The 13267-nt window shown below is 47.7% G+C and overlaps 1 protein-coding gene and 1 long non-coding RNA gene across 5 annotated transcripts in view; one reads left to right on the top strand and one right to left on the bottom strand.

Annotated features, from left to right (window-relative positions):
- Positions 1 to 9178, bottom strand: part of GNAO1 (G protein subunit alpha o1) — a 172465-nt gene extending 163287 nt beyond the window's left edge. The window contains exons 1-2 of one of the 3 annotated variants that reach the window (XM_043599230.1): positions 8246 to 9178; positions 7978 to 8020 (exon numbers count right to left, since the gene is read on the bottom strand). In XM_043599230.1, the coding sequence (XP_043455165.1) occupies positions 7978 to 8020; positions 8246 to 8363 (161 nt within the window). In that variant the 5' untranslated portion in view covers positions 8364 to 9178. The remainder of the gene's footprint in view (positions 1 to 7977; positions 8021 to 8245) is intronic. The other 2 variants (XM_043599231.1, XM_043599229.1) reach the window with 2 other exon arrangements.
- A 208-nt stretch (positions 9179 to 9386) lies between these two features.
- LOC122494224 overlaps positions 9387 to 13267 on the top strand; it is a 198822-nt gene continuing 194941 nt past the window's right edge. The window contains exons 1-2 of one of the 2 annotated variants that reach the window (XR_006300131.1): positions 9387 to 9906; positions 10933 to 11031. This is a non-coding gene — a long non-coding RNA (uncharacterized LOC122494224). The remainder of the gene's footprint in view (positions 9907 to 10932; positions 11032 to 13267) is intronic. The other variant, XR_006300129.1, reaches the window with a different exon arrangement.

Below are 13267 nucleotides of genomic sequence, written 5' to 3'. Positions count from 1 at the left end.
CACATAATTAATTTACAATGTGTAATAAACATTAGTGCTCTGAGCCTCTGGAGGCAGGTGACCCAGAGTTGATTTTATGACATGGGGAAGCTGTCCCTGTAAAGTATCAATTTTCCACAGAAAGCCTGTCAATTGGCTATGACATGGGCAGAGAATCCAGGGTAAATTCTTGCCATGGAATACTATCCTTACATACTATTCCCCTTTTCTCTTTCCTCCTTCTTGGTTAAGAAATTAAGCGAGTAGGGGGACAAATTCAGGGCACTATTAGCCTTGCAGGATTTTATTTTACTTTATTATTTTTGTGTGTGTGCTATGAAAAGCACAATGTTTTTCCTCTCCTCTGTAAAGAAAATTAGAACTAAAGATGGCTCAGCAGATAAAAGCTGTGGGCGGTAAATACTCCCACTATTCCCCCCTGCATTTCAGGCTTCTAGGTTTCTCTCTGCATTTACTGGATCTTAGAGCTAAGAACCTGAAAGAGGCCTGAGAGATCCTGTGGTGAAAGCCCACATTCTAATTAAGAGATGAACAAACCAAGGCTCTGAGGGGCTAAACGACCTGCCCAAAGTCGAATCAGAGAATGAGTCAAAACTAAAACACAGTTCTACTGATCCTCCCCATTTACTGGTCTGCGGGCAGACCCCTGGGATCTGAGGCACCTGAACCCAAGCAAGTTCCTTCACCTGCAGCCACCCCTGGTGGGGCCAGGCTGTCTCTATTTCTAAGACTCCTGGAAGCCACCGACAAACCACTTCTCCCTCTAACATGTCACTGGGGCTCTCCTCCCAGAAACATCCTGTTTTTCACCAGCAGGATACTTTCGGATCCTCCTCTTTGGTTTGAGAACCACATCTGCATGAAGAGTTTGGTTAGAGGTGGTTTCCTCAAAATGCCTCTCAGGACTACGACTTTCTTGGCTGAAAAAGCTTTGTGGTTGAGGTCGCTTTTCTACAATCATCTTGGCCTTCAAAGAGCTTTCATGGGTACCCCCTACGCTGCCCCCACCCCCGCAGGATGGAACTATAAATGATGCTTTTATGTTTAGAACCTTGCATCAAAGACCTCAAGACCCTGACATGAAGGTAGCTCTCGATTTCATGGGCCACTTAAGACAGGGAAGGAGCTGGGGGAAACAGTACCCCCAGAGGGGCAGGTGGCGGGAGGAGCCACTAGCCTTAACTCCTGGTCCAGTGCTCTTTCCCACTCTTTGTGACATCACTCCAGCTTCTTGGGTTGAAGCAGCTGCACCATCAAAAATGTCACATCAGTTATGACAACACAGTTTATTATATAACTCGTACTGCAGAGCACCAAGGGGGAGAAGCCATAAGCATGAACCACTGCACTCCCCTTCTGGCTTTTAAGGAAGACAAGGCCCACATACTTGAAAAGACAACTCCATATGGGAAGGGAACATCCACTAATCAATCAAAGGAATGAAAACTATAGCTGACGTCTGTATAGTGATTTCTAGAACACTGTTATAAGGGCATTTGCCCACAACAACTCCTTTAGGTGGTGTTTTTATTATCAGCCCCATTTTTATAGGCAAAGACACTGAAACTGAGGTACAAAAAGTAAAGTGACTTGTTTAAGTTACTAACACCTAGTCAGTGGTAGAGCTAAGATTTGATGCCAGGCAGTCTGGTTCCAGCGTCCACGCTCTTAATCACCTCTCAATTTTAGAGAAGCATGCTAAACTCCTTCTCGAAAAAAGAAACTAGCTTTTCTTTGAACCGGTAACAGGCCACTGCTCCTTCCTCTCTTCCCCCTCTATGCTAATGACTGATTTGCCGGACGGTGTCTTTTCTAACCAGTACTGTGTAGTATGCGCGAGAAGCACAGGATAGATAAAATAAGAATGTGATACAAATTTAAACAAATTCTTAGAATGGAGATCATTTGAGTACCGTCAACGTGTTTATGGTGATGCAGTCCATAAGTAAGGTAAAGTGCTCTTCTCATACCATCCACTGTTTTTAAACTCACGTAGCATGTGTGTACACGCGCGCGCGCGCGCGCACACACACACACACACACACAGCTTCCTTTCATCAAAATCAAAAGCTGTTCTTTGCTAGTGTCAAGTTTGGGGGTAACCCTTTCCAAAATGTCTTTTTTCATTTTGAAATCATCCCCTTCCCAGCCTGTCTACTGTCTTTCAGATCACAACGTACTCTTGTGATAATGATCTGTCTAGCTTCATTAGACAGGAGACCCTGAAGACACCCTGGGAGACAGCTAACCCAGTCCTTGCATCCAGATGGACTGACCACATGTCAGAAAAACAGGACCTTATTCTACTCACATTAAATCTCCAGTGTTCATAGAGATAGAGTGCTGTGAGCAGCTGAGAAACATGAGTGACCCCGTCCTATCTTTAGCCGATGTGGTATACTAAGGAGAACAATCGTAATCTGGGGAGTTCGAGTGGTAAAGAAGCCAGTACTCTGACTCTGAGCACTATAAATGTAATCTAGTCCCACATGGAGAGAGAACAGAAATTCTGATTCCTTTAGAGCCATGGCAATCCCAAATGAAGCCTCATCCATGTAATCTAGTCAGAAACAACCCTTTTAACAAGCAGACAGGTTCTACTTCAGAATTCAACAGGTAACTCAGGTTCAAGAGTTCCATGGCTGACTCCTGAGGAGATCAGGTGGACTGTTTGCTACTTTTCTGGCAAGAAGGTCTGCTGGTATTTACAGCTCAGTGAACAGTAAGCAAGGAGAGAGCACCATCCATCAGCGAAGGAGAACTCATCTGCTACTTGATCCGACATTCTGTTTGCGCTCACGCTGTCTCCAGTGAGCAAGGTGCATCCATTTGAATAAACATGGAGAAGGGAGGAAGGGGGAGGGGCAAAGCAGCCAAATAGATGATTTCAGAAATAACAAGTCCACAAGCCTAGAAGGGTGGTTCTCCGGAGTGCTGCCTCAACATGGGACCCTTTGGGGACATGCAGGAAATGCCCTTTTAGATGGCTGCACTTTTACAGAGTAATGGCTGCAAGTGGCCATTCCCTTCCACTCATTACTGCCACTCGGGAGGTGCTGAACAGCAGTGTGCTGACTGAACACAGGCTTGTTGTGAACCTAAGCCAAACAGAAGACACCCTAGTTACAAAAGCAGGGTCAGCTGGTGGGAGGAAGCCACAAGCTTTTGGCAGGAGGTGACGTTTTATTTTTATTTTTTTTTAATGTTTATTTATTTTTGAGAGAGAGAGACAGAGTGTGAGCGGGGGGGGGGGGGGGGGGGGGGGCAGAGAGAGAAGGAGACACAGAATCTGAAGCAGGCTCCAGGCTCTGAGCTGACAGCACAGAGCCCGACGCGGGGCTCGAACTCATGGACCGTGAGATCATGACCCGAGCTGAAGTCGGACGCTCAACCGACTGAGCCACCCAGGTGCCCCATGGAGGAGGTGACGTTTTAAAAGACTACCTTCTCCAACAGGATGGGGTCTGTCCTCTGAATCATAGCCCACTATAAGGGCTGGGATATTTGTACAAGAAATGACGTCTTCACCGGACAAACCCTGGCATTTGTTTTACAATGGCACTGAGCAGGCACCTTGGGAATGAGTGCACATCCAGAGCACTCCATTTTACGTTGTCCATTTATATTTAAAGCCAGCAGCTTGTAAGCCACACCTCATTGCCACCTTCCAACTCCCTATCTCCTAAAAGTCCACCTAATGCTCCAGACACAGGGAGCCTGAATGTGACATCACAGAGAACTCAACACCTCAAATGAGGGCAAACTGCAGTTCTTATAGCACCTCCACAGCTCATTTTACATTTTCATCAGGTAGAATGCCCAAGCACTTGTCACTGTTTGTTCAAAATGGGAAGTCACTAAAAAGGATATTCTATTGATTTCACACTTCATAAAATAGAATTCTTTAAGAGATTTCTTGGTAGGGATTTTGGTAATTAAATAAAATGAACACCTCCTTTTAAGATTTTGATTAGTCCAGGGGTGCCTGGGTGGCTCAGTCAGTTAAGCAACCGACTGTGTCTCCGGTCATGATCCCACGGTTCGTGAGTTCAAGCCCCATGTAGGGCTCTGTGCTGACAGCTCAGTTCAGAGCCCGGAGCCTGCTTCGAATTCTGTGTCTCCCTCTCTCTCTGCCCCTCCCCTGCTCATGCTCTTGCTCTCTCAAAAATAAACAAACATCAAAAAATAAATAAATAAGTAAAACAAATAAAAAATAAAATTTTGATTAGTCTGAATAAAACAGTCCCATGGATTGCAAAAATGATGAGGCCCATATCACAGGCGAGGTCATCGCCTCCTAACAAGCACAAGTTAAATACCACATATTTAAAAAGGTCACTGTTCATGGTGTGTGTAAAATTTTATTTGTGCTTTCAATAATTGTTATTTCTTAGAACCGAAATGTTTTGGATTGTCTGACCCAGAACTCCCAAACGCTAGCTCACGATCACATATGCAAAAAAACACAACAACAACAGCCCAGCAAGCTATGTTCAAATGAAACTTTTAACAAATTTAATAAAGTACTAAGAATCAGGCTTCTAAAATGACAGTCTCATCATCTGTGGCATCTCTTTAATGGCTGTAAGTTTCCCATTACAACATGTATCAAGCAAAAGAATTGCAAAGGTTGGTCTCCTGCAACATTTCTAGGCTGATGTGTGCGTTAATACTTTGTTTTAAGTAGCATCAGTTAGCCCTTTATCATATAACTTCAATTACTATGGCATATATGGAAGCCTATTCCTTCTAATCAGCACGCCACAACATGGATGAGAAAACAGGCTAAATGGAATGCTCTCTGCTCTTCTGAAAACACTGGTTTAAAAGGGTCTGGAGATGTCTGAATATCAATATTCTTTCTCTCTGTCCAACAGAAACTATTAAGCCCAAGGCCCCCTCAGGAAATCAAGTTATCACAGGGCATCACCCATGGAGAACTCTTTAATTTCATCTACCTGGGTAAAATAAAGCAACATCCGAATTAATTCATATGTATGGCCTGATAGGTCGGTCACTAATCACACTGCACAGACAAGTCCAAACTGCTTTCTGGAAATGGCACCTACATTTTTGGGCCCAGCCCCACCCACGATACAGGTCTCCTGACTCAAGTGATTCTCAGTCGTGGCGATCAGGAAAATCATCTCTGCAAAGGAGGATTCAAAAGAATTTGTCACTAGGATACAGTGACACCAATCCCACATTTTGTGGTTAATAAAACAAGTCCTGCATCCAGCTTGGCACAAGGCCCTGATCTGATTTATTTCAAGCCAAGCTGGAGGGCTCACAGGAAAAGCTGCCATTCATGAATGCTTCAGGAGGACAGGATGCCAGGGTCCCTTGTGGCAAAATTTACAGGGCCAGAAATCTTTCTGATTGACCTTTTGAACAAACATAGCCTATTTCCTAAAGAGTTGGTGTGTTTAAAGAAATTAATAGTTTTACCTCAGTTTTGCCTGACATTTTTCTACAAAAAGGTGTTCTGTGGGAGTAAGAAAAGTGGGGAGTACAGGGAAAAGAGAAGAAATGTTCAGATATCTGATTTTACCATCTCAAACATCAAAGGCTTGACTTTTTCGTCTTCCTCAGTGTAACTAAATCTGAGACACGTATGACTTTCCGGGGAAAGTCTACATACAGCCTTCATTTAAGATTCCCTGCCCCAGTATATAATTAGGAATTTTCATTTTAAAATGGCACACCTATTTCCTCAGAGAGCTCAGCTCTCTTTGAATAAAAAAGGTGAGGTACCCTTTGGGGGAGTCAGTATATATTTTTAAACTTCTTATTAAATCAACCTAATTTATGGGGCATGTTCGGGAAAAGCAGGTAAGGAGTGGCTTTGGTGGACGCAAAGTTAATTTGCAGACTCTAGCATACCTCCCTCCTTCGTTCTCACCCCCCCCCCCGCCCCACTTCTCCCACGAGTCTTTCCGAATGCCTTCGGCCCCCTCCGAAGCGGCTCGGGTTCTCTCCGCTGGGGCCCCGACTCCGTTCCGAACACTGCCGAGTCCCTCCGAGCCCCGCGCCCAGACCGCACCGAGCTGAGCCGAGCGTCACCGAGCTGAGCCCCATCGACTTTTCCGGCCTCAGCTGGGCGCTGTCCACCACTCGCAACGCCTGAAACCTCACCCAGCCCCTGTGGCTGGGGCTTCTACCCGGCTCCGAGGCCACCACTGCAGATTACAGACTTTTAAGTTTTGAAACATCCCCCTTTGGGAGAGAGGGGTGGCGCTGCTTGCATTTACCGACCTGCAAGGGCTCCAGGCAGATGCAACATGCACCTTGTTGCAAAGAGCAATTCCCTCGGCCCCGCCTCTCCATCCATTTGGGCTGCACAAGCTCCAGAGAAGCCCCAGGCCAAATTACCCGTGGCTCAGAGGGGTGCGGCGAGCCGAGGGGCCTCTGCAAAGAAAGCCCCAGGGAGCTCTCTAACGAAAATAAGAATATGTCAAACAGACGGGGTGGGGTGGGGGGAATTGTCTCCTAGTCGCTACTCCCTACCATCATGGCGCCGCCTAGAACCCGCTTGTCATGCCTGTTACACATGCAAGATTTTTTGCATCTTGGTTCTGAAACCGCAAGCATGCTTCGATTCCCACCCACCTTTCCGCCAAAGGGGTTTTTATTTTCCATTGTTTTCCTACGGGATGCAATTACTTCAGCTATTCTGTCAAGTTGAAAAATAATCATTTTTGTTTACTGCACAGCAACCCCTAATTAGGAGCTGTGTGTGCACGAAGGTGTCACAGCAAAGCGACGTGGAATCCTCGCTAAATGGTCTTAACGAACTCCTCCGTCCCGAACTGACAGGCCAACGGAAGCAGCAGGGCCGGGAGGCCCTGAGGGCATCCACCCCTTCCCCGTAGGCCACCCCCTCCCAAGCAAAGCTGCCTGTGGGCTCGCTAGGAATTGCCCAATGGATGGGGCAAGAAGCAAGCCTGAGAGTGGGAAGGAGGGGCGAGGCTCCTTACTGAGAAAGTGTGGAAGGGAAGAAATATCCCATTTTGTTTTAATTTTCAACCATCACTCAAATCCACCCCCAGTTAATTAGGAGGGGAAACTGATATCTAAGGCAGAAGGGGGCGGTGGCAAGTGGGGCCTGAAATCTGCATTGTGGGTAGATTACATGGAACATGGCCTATGCAGAGTGTAAATAAATACATTGATAAAGGCCACAGAGTGAAGGAAAACTGCCGGTCAGGAGACCAAACGCTGGTGGGGGTGGGGGGGGGGGAAGGATGAGGGGGGACACAAGGGACAGACATTCAGCCTCAGCCAGAGTTCCCCTTCCACCTCTGCCTTGGATACAGCTGTGCCAGCCACATTTGCTTGGAAATCCACCCCCCTCCCCTACCACATAACCCCTTCCCCTGACCCTAGTCCTTTTGGGGGGCGGGGGCAGAAACCACAACCTCCAATTCAGCACCAAATCCATGAACAGCAGACACTTGATCCTCCACCCCAGTCTAGGGCTGGGTCCCTTCCATGTTTTAGCCAAGTTCAAAATTACTGCCCCAGGAGAAGAGCAGGGGGAAGGGACTGTGGATGTGGAAGGGGGAGGGGGTGGAGGGAGGAGGAGAGAGAAATACAGAATGAAACAGAGACATATAGATAGAAACGGAGGTAGTGATACATACAAGGGGCAAGAAAGAGTAATGATCATAATCATGCCAATAGTGTGATGTTCTGATCAATATGGCGGACACTGTCATTCATACAACTACAGGCACTCCACTTCCCTCCCCCCTCCGCAAAAAAAAACACCCACCGGGGAGCTGGGGTGGAGGACCCAGAACCAACGTAGGGCGTGGGGGAGGGGAGTCAAATCCAGGTGTGTGTGTGTGTGTGTGTGTGTGTGTGTACACGAATCAGAAACCAGGCCTGGAGAGCAATGTGTAATGAGCAAGATAATACAAATGACAAAAAATTATTCTTAATAAAAGTACAAATCCCAAGGCCACAGGGACTTACTTCATCTGCTTCACAATGGTGCTTTTTCCTGATTCTCCAGCCCCTGTTGGGACAGACGGGGGAAAAACTGGTGAGTGTCAGCTTAGGGGAAGGGGGGGGGGGGGGAGGCATGGAGGTAAGGCATGCGAGAGGATGGACGATCCTAGGCACACAGTGGTGCCAACTCCGGGACCAGGTCTCCCCAGACACGAGTAGGGTGGGAGAGAGGGCAGAGGTGGGTGCGGAATGGCTGGGGTCGGGAGTTGGGGGTGGCAGCCCCAGTCCTTACCCAGCAGGAGTAATTTCACGTCTTTGGCGGCGCTGATGCCATCCTCTTTGAGGTTTTTCTCAATCGCCTTGCTCCGCTCGAGGGCGGCTCTCTCCTCTGCGCTCAGAGTACATCCCATGGTGGCCCCTTCCCTGCCACAGCCCGCACGACTCGGCTGGCACGGCTCCCCGGCTCGGCGCGCCCCCCACCCCCCCAGAGAGCAGAGCCTGGGCTCAAAGGGGAAAAAACCACGATATCCTTCCCTTGGTTGAAACAAAAATGTCGGGAAACCAGAACCCCCCAAAAAGACAGCCGCTAAGATTCCAGCAGCGGAGACTTGCGGTAGCTGGCGGGTTCTAGGGGTGTCGAGGCGAAGGTGGCCGGGGTCTGGGGCTCCGGGGCCAAGGGAAGAGGCGCCCGCGGTCCGAGGAGGCGCGGGCTGCAGGCACTGAGGCTTGTGCACGACCCAAAATAAATAAAATAATAGTTGAGGCAAGAGCCGCAGCCGGAGCCGGCGGAGGGTGGGGTGGGGGGCAGGGTGGGTCCTTCTGCCGCTGCTGCCAGAGGAGGAGGAGGCGGCGGCGCGGGGTGTGGAGGGAGTGAGAGAGGGGGTGCTGCTAGTGCATGTGCATCGCGGGTCCTCAGCCGTCGGTGCGTCCGCGGCGCCTTCGCCGACCCCTGCGCGCAGGGCAGGGTTGGGCAGGGGGCCGGGTCGGGGGGCAGGTCTCTAGCGGGAGGCGGCGTCGCTGTCTCCCAGAGCTCGCATCGCTCGGTGGAGCCTACCGGAGAGAGAGGGAGAGCGAGGGAGCCGCAGGCAGCCGGGAGCTCGAGGGAGAGAGAGAGAGAGAGAGAGAGGGAGAGAGGCTGGGAGGGAGGGGAGAAAAAAATGAAGGGAGAGCCAGCGAGCGCGCGCGCCACAGCCCGGGCGGGGGAGGGGGCGAGCGCAGCGCGCGAGTGCGCCAGCGGCTCTGCGCACCCCGCACCGCAAGCCGCCCGCTGACGTCAGCAGGGCCGCGCGCCGGGCCCCCGGGACAGGGAGGGGTGGGGGACGGGGGAGGCGCGCGCGCCGGGAACCGCGTCAGCCGGCGGCGGCGCGCGCGCGCGCGCGCGGCCTTCCCTCCCCCCAGCGCCCCCGGGCCCGCGGCTCCCAGAGGTGGGAGCGTGCGGGGCCTGGCGGGGGCGGAGCCTGGGGCCGGGCGCGCGCCGGGGTGCCCCTCCCCGCCTCCGCCCCCGCCCGACGCGCGGGCTCCGCCGACCTCCTGGTCAATGGGAACGCGGGACTGGGCCGCCCGCGCCGCGGTCAGGTGGGCCCCCCAGCTCGCGCCCCGCGCCGCCCTGCTCGTCCTCCCGCTTCCGCTCCATCTTGGCTCCAGCAGCTCGCCTTCTTGGTTACTCTTCTGCTGTCAGGGCTGTGGCAGCCGAGACCAAGTGACCTCAGCAAACGCGAGGAGACAGTGGGTCTGAGTAAACCCGCGTTCCGGTGAATTCGCCTGGGGCATGGGGGCGGTCGCGGATTGTTTTTTTTCCTGCGACCCACCATCATTAATTGAGCACCTAGTATGTGAGAGTAGAGGCTGTGAGGAGAGGAACACAGCAGGATGAGACAAAGCCCTGGCCTGTTCTCTAGGAGCCTCTACCTCCCTGTGCCTTCGCGGACCCTGCTCTGAGATTCCCCGCCATAGGTATCAGCTCAGGAGACAAGTCCCACTCTGGGAAGCTTTTGGTTGGGAGGGACAGGTTTTCATGAGCTTCTAGCACATCACTGATCTTTCAACACAGAATTTAAACGCTTGTGCTCATTTTGAACGGTTTCGCTTGGTTGAAATCTTGGCATTTAATTCCCTTGTCCTGCTCCTTCCCCCAAACACAAATAAATGAATGTTGAGTCGCTTTTTGGTGAGAGAAGAGATTTTCTTCCTTTCTTCAATTTTTTAAAAACACTTTGCCATCTCTTTTTCAAATAAAGACCCAGAAACCCAGGTCAGTTACTCAGCATACAGCTAATCAAGTACCGAGGAAACACGTACACATTTGCCAAAAATCAGGCGTGTTCTGGGTGGTCTCTGAGATTTTGAAGAGACTAGTTCTCACTGCACAAAATGGTTTTACAGCAGACAGTTCCAGCAGACAGCCCCAGGGGCCCTCCTAGAGAAAGGGGCCAATAGGAAAGGTTGCATGGGGATAGGACAGGCAAGAGGCCAGCAGAAAATGTTTTTTCTAACAGTTGGGCACTTCTATGGCTCTGAAAGCAAACTTGTTTGTTTCATTTCAACAACAGAAAAAAGCACCCCTGTTTTGGAAATATTACCCAGCATAAAAATATATTTGCAATGGGGGTGGAGGGGAAGGCAGTTAAGGCCCACCCAGAAGAAAACATTTTTTCCCTTGAATTTAATGTGTTATTTGTCTCTGTCTATAAATAGCTATGTCAAAAGCTGTACGTAATGCAATTTGAATATTTAAATTTGAATCACATTTTATGTATTCTAGGAAACTGACAAAGGACTCATAAAGAATTGTTTTATAAAATAAATAACTTCTTTGCCTACCCAGACCCCCGCCTCCTTTGGTGTGTCTGTTGAGGAGGGGAGCTTAAGGGATATATCTAGTTTGCTGAAAATTAGTGTGTCATTAAAAGTCAGCCTTCCAGATCCAAAACAGAGCTTAAGGTACCCAACATTCTATACAATCTGTTATTGCCTCTACAGGTTGCTAAGATGATTATGCAGATCTGATATAGGGAAAAACTTCAGCAACTCACCCAGATTCTGCTATCCCTACAAGGCTGCATCCGAAAGACCAAAGAGGTAAGAATATAACCATTTTTTAAAAGATGATGGGTCATATCTTATATTTTAATCCTCTTTCATATCAAGTAGTTTTTGAGATCTTAAGCTATTGGGGAATTGTGGCTTATATGGTTGAATCAAACTATCCTTGATTTTAGTTATATTTATTTCTTCTTCGTATCACACCTAGTATGGTGAAGGCATAGACCTGTTTTTGTGTGTGTGTTTTTCTTTACTTCTTTGCTTATTAAGCACCTTATCTATCAGGCACCAGGTAATGTTCTAGGTACTGTAGATATTGTATTTCAGGTTTGTCTACCCTGTTTTCTTTCTCTGGGTCACTTTGCATCTTTATAACTGGGCTTCATAAAGCAACTAATAATAATGCACTTTGTCTGTATAGTGCTTTACAGTTCATGGAACACTTTTATAAAAATTACCTCTTAGGATCTTCCCATGTAAACCTCAGTTAGGCACTGTGGTGTTGGGAGTGTCATGGCAGAGTGGAAAGAACCTAGAGTATGAATCCAGATCAGCCTGGCTATCCATTTTACAGCTGAGAAAACTGAGCCTCTGAAGGGGTGAATAACTTGTTCAAGGTTACACCATCGTTAACTAATAAACCAGGGCTCCTTTTATGTGTTTGTGGATTATTTGAGAAATAACATGTTGTATAAGCATATAAAGCATACTTTCTAGACTCTGAGAATGCTGACAACCCCAGAACCCACTGATATTCACCCCCCCGCCAACAAAGGAAGTGAGCATGAGAACATCTCAGTTTTCTGCAAGTTATTAGTAATTAGATAATACCACAAGTGTTTAATTTGTCCACAATTAATTCCTGTGGGAATAGGGAAATTACAATCCTAACATCAGGAGTGATAAAGGACAAATTCATTTGCTTTTATTTTGTATGATCCTCAGAACTATGTTTCTCTGATTATTGCTGTTGGCCAGAGAATCATGTTAACTTACCCAGTCCTCAGTCAACTGTCTGCCTTGCCATTCTCACACACTGTTCGACATATTTTAAGTTTTTTGTTTGTTTGTTTGTTTTGTTTGGTTTTTTTGTTTTTGAGAGAGAGAGAGAGAGAGAGAGAGAGAGCGAGAGAGAGCACATGCGCTCTGGGAAAGGGGCAGAGAGACAGGGAGACAGAGAATCTGAAGCAAGCTTCTCGCTGTCAGTGCAGAGCCTAATGAGGGGCTTGAACTCCTGAAGCATGAGATCATGACCTGAGCTGAAGTTGGCTTCTGAACCAGCTGAGCCACCCAAGCACCCCTGAGTTTTAAAATGAATTAGAATGTTTTATAAGAGGAACAACAGCACAAGCCTATGTTAAGCCTTGTTACTACATGTGGCTTCAAATTGTGGAGGGCAGTAATTTATGATACATGCAAGATCCTCCAGTTTTGACTTAAAGAATGTAGGTTCTTATTAGATGAACCAAACTTCTCTATTTTTCCCTTTTGTAATTAATCAAATATGCATGTATTGACAATCTTTTGTGTTTAATATATTGATTTTGATTCAAAGGAAGGTTTGGATGGGTATAAGCTTGGATTCTTAAAATCCCTAGAATGTTTTATTCAAAACCATTCACATCAGAATTAGCTGGGATGCTACATAAAAATTCAGTTACCCAGCTTACTTCTACCAAGTCAGACTCTTCTGCATTCCATATTGATAGCCACTCCCCAGATGATTTTTCTGTATACAAAACGTTGGAGCTTATACATACAATCTGTAAGTGCCAATTAATTCTGGTAGGAGCTTACTTTTTAAAAGTTCAGACATCTCACGTGTTTCTGAATTCAACTTTTTAAAAAATGTTTTATTTATTTTTGAGGTGGGGGGGAAGGGGCAGAGGTGGGGGGAGGGGGGCGGACAGAGGATCCAAAGTGGGCTTTGTGCTGACAACAGACAGTTTGATGTGGGGCTGGAAATCACGAACTGGAAGATGATGACCTGAGCTGAAGTTGGATGCTCAACCGACTAAGCCACCAAGGTGCCCCTCAACTTCTAAAATGTTTATTGTTTTAAAAATATTTTTGTCAAAGGAAAACATGAGAATTGCTATCCCTTTTGAATACTACTGTCATGGTAAGAAACTAAGCTAAAATGTGTGGTTCATGAACTAAATGAAACCAAACTAAATGTCAGGTGAATTTGGTGTTTTAGGGAGAATGGTAGATCACTAGAGATTTTAAGTTTCCTTACTAAAAGTTTCTATTATGAAATTGATAGCTTACA

Source organism: Prionailurus bengalensis, chromosome E2 (assembly GCF_016509475.1).
Source record: "Prionailurus bengalensis isolate Pbe53 chromosome E2, Fcat_Pben_1.1_paternal_pri, whole genome shotgun sequence".
Classification (NCBI taxonomy): domain Eukaryota; kingdom Metazoa; phylum Chordata; class Mammalia; order Carnivora; family Felidae; genus Prionailurus; species Prionailurus bengalensis.
Note: the sequence above shows the minus strand (reverse complement) of the source record. Positions and strands in the feature narration are given on the sequence as shown.